Source organism: Hibiscus syriacus, unplaced genomic scaffold (assembly GCF_006381635.1).
Source record: "Hibiscus syriacus cultivar Baekdansim isolate YM2019G1 unplaced genomic scaffold, ASM638163v2 tig00117048_pilon, whole genome shotgun sequence".
Taxonomy (NCBI): Eukaryota; Viridiplantae; Streptophyta; class Magnoliopsida; order Malvales; family Malvaceae; genus Hibiscus; species Hibiscus syriacus.
This window is the reverse complement of record NW_024063538.1, coordinates 9,189,964-9,191,626: the sequence shown is the minus strand read 5'-3', so window position 1 is coordinate 9,191,626 and position 1,663 is coordinate 9,189,964. Positions and strand designations below refer to the sequence as shown.

At 36.4% G+C, this 1,663-nt stretch overlaps 1 protein-coding gene across 1 annotated transcript; it reads left to right on the top strand.

Moving 5' to 3' along the window:
• Positions 1-375: 375 nt before the first annotated feature.
• On the top strand, positions 376-1,072 carry LOC120197618 (ethylene-responsive transcription factor ERF017-like). Its single transcript, XM_039199083.1, has one exon. It carries the CDS (start codon positions 536-538, stop codon positions 1,070-1,072), a length of 537 nt encoding a protein of 178 aa, XP_039055014.1. The 5' UTR covers positions 376-535.
• Positions 1,073-1,663: the final 591 nt, after the last annotated feature.

The window sequence follows — 1,663 nt, the reverse complement described above, 5'->3', positions numbered from 1 at the left end:
ATTAATAATTTAATTTAAAAAATTAAAAGTATAATTCATTTTGTTTGAGTTCTTCTCGAATTTTTTGAATAAGGTATCAAATGGTCAATTGTGACCGGTTTAAAACTTAAATTAAATATTAATTAAACTTTAATTAATTTAAATTCAAATAACTTGGTATCTGCTCGTATCTATGATTATGTATGAACGTGGTTGTGTTCAGCAACGGTTCGTACCGCGTTTTACTTGTTTTTTGGACCACCAAAAACCTGCACATACTGACTCTCTTTACTCTTCAACACGCTTAGATGCTTCAACAAAAGGCAGTATCCCCCCTTCACCTATAAATATCTCTCCCAATCAGCCGCCATTTTCATTATCCGAAACTCCCACGAACATTCAAAAGAACCCAATTTCCCTGCAACATTCTCGGGAACCAAACAATAACGCCTTTTGTTCAATACATGGTGAAGCCGCTGCCCGAATCACCCACGCATGTTGAATCGACCACCCCTTCTTCTTCTTCTTCCAAGTACAAAGGCGTACGACTGCGTAAATGGGGGAAATGAGTGTCCGAAATCCGACTCCCCAACTGCCGCCAACGTATCTGGTTAGGTTCTTACGACTCGCCGGAAAAAGCCGCGCGGGCGTTCAAATATTGCGCGGCAACAAAGCTAAGTTCAATTTCCCCGACAACCCTCCGGATATTGTTGGGGGAATGTCGCTTAGTCCGCTCGAAATTCAAGCGGTCGCGTCTAAGATCGCGAACGAGTCCACAAATAACAGCTGTTCCGATACCAACAATGCGGGGACGAAGATGGAACAGTACGCGTCGTCTTCGTCGGATGGGGGAGGCGCCGCCATACAAGTGGAGTGCAATGAAACGATAGATTGGTCGTCGTTTTTGATCATGTTGGATACCGACCAAGGGATGTCTCACTATGACTTTTATCCGGGGCTTGGTGATCAATTCTATCCTCTGCCGGTTTACGGCGACGCCGACGATAATGCCAACGGTGATGACGACGGCGACGGTTTTTTCTCAACAGTAATCATTTCTTTGGAACTTTTAAGGCCAAAACATCTCATTTGAAGTATTTTCGATATTCGATTTTCAAGATTTTTTTATTTATCGACACTTTTTCTTTAAGGCGCCCTGGATAATCATGAAGCCGGCAAATTTTAGCTGCCGGAATTGTGATTTTTTTTACCAGCTCCAGAGCAACGATGAAGCTATAAGAGAGTCGAGAGGTTTAGGCTTTTTCAGAATTTTTTGAAAACCTATTATTATATACGGTGTTGTAAGTCTTATAAAAAATTTGTTCAATATACCTTTTTTTTTCTTTTCAAAATATAGAGATGATGGAAAAGTAATTTTAATTTTCACTGTTTCTCTTTCTAGAATTTTTTTTCTCATTGACTCATTAACTTCTTTATATTCTCTCATCAACAATTTGTCCTAAACATCTTTTAAAAAATCATATAATAAATAAATATATAATTTTAGATGATATTTAATTTATTAAATAATATTATGAATCAAACTTATATATGTGTGTATTGTATCATAGTTGGAGAATCTTTTAAATTATAGTAATCAATTAGTATCACAACATTATAAATAAATGAATTTGAACAAAAATTTAAATAAATATATTTAATTTGATTTAACTCAAATTTTATA